Source organism: Nematolebias whitei, chromosome 6 (assembly GCF_014905685.2).
Source record: "Nematolebias whitei isolate Nwh7 chromosome 6, NemWhi1, whole genome shotgun sequence".
NCBI classification, from domain to species: domain Eukaryota; kingdom Metazoa; phylum Chordata; class Actinopteri; order Cyprinodontiformes; family Rivulidae; genus Nematolebias; species Nematolebias whitei.
The window spans coordinates 34645674-34646655 of record NC_056503.1 but is presented as its reverse complement, the minus strand read 5'-3'; the positions used below and the strand labels follow the sequence as shown (position 1 = coordinate 34646655).

The 982-nt window shown below is 38.9% G+C and overlaps 1 protein-coding gene across 1 annotated transcript in view; it reads left to right on the top strand.

Moving 5' to 3' along the window:
- LOC119410918 (extracellular calcium-sensing receptor-like) overlaps positions 1-608 on the top strand; it is a 9143-nt gene extending 8535 nt beyond the window's left edge. Inside the window, exon 8 of the mRNA XM_037677840.1 lies at positions 493-608. Coding sequence (XP_037533768.1) covers positions 493-608 — 116 coding nt within the window. The remainder of the gene's footprint in view (positions 1-492) is intronic.
- The last annotated feature ends 374 nt before the right edge of the window (positions 609-982 follow it).

The following is a 982-nucleotide window of genomic DNA, read 5'->3' as shown; positions in this document are numbered from 1 at the left end:
GCATGCTGATCTTCTGTGCAGTGTGGATCACCTTCATCCCAGCATATGTCAGCTCTCCTGGAAAATTTACTGTGGCTGTGGAGATATTTGCCATTCTGGCCTCCAGTTTTGGACTGATACTGTGTATATTTGCTCCAAAGTGTTTCATCATATTATTTCAGCCAGAGAAGAACACTAAAAAATATTTAATGAATAAAAATTAAATGTAAAATATTAATAAATTAAATTTAGGATGAGATAGTGACTATCATAATTAGTACATTAAAACACAACTTTTAATAAAACCCTACTTGAAATAAAATCCCTATTTTCATCTTTTACTACTTATCCATAAGGGTCATGAAAGCAATAAATCAGTGAGAGAAACCCCAACATCCCTCAGCCCTGCAACACTTTCCAGCTCCTCCTGTGGTACCCCAAGGCATTTCCATGGCAGTGAAGATATATACTGCCTCCAGTGAGTCCTGGGTCTGCCCTGGGGCCTCTTACCAGTGGTACGTTCTCGGAAAACCTCCAAAAGGAGGTATCCTAATCAGAGTCCTGAACTACCTCAACAACCTTCCTTTAAAGCAAAGGAGCAGTGGCTCTACTCTGAGCTCCAGCTGTAAGGAGCTCCTCACCCTAGATAAATGGCTGAGCCCAGCCACCCTACAAAAGGAAGTTCATCTCTGCATTTTTCTAGGAATTTGTTCTTTCCATCATGATTCAAACTTTCAAGGATTCAAGGCTCTTTATTTGTCATACAATCCACATGAACGTACATGTGGTGGAACAAAATTGTGTACACAAGGTCCCAGTTACATCTAACAAAAGTATAAAATGCAAAAGAAAAACAGAAATAAGATCTAAGCTATGAACTAAGAAAAATGTTAACTACAAATATGCTAAGCACTAGTGGTACAAAAGCATTATGCCGAACAGCAGCATGAACATGAGTCTGTGTGAGCAGATGATTGTGAATGAACAAATGAAACAAATCAGC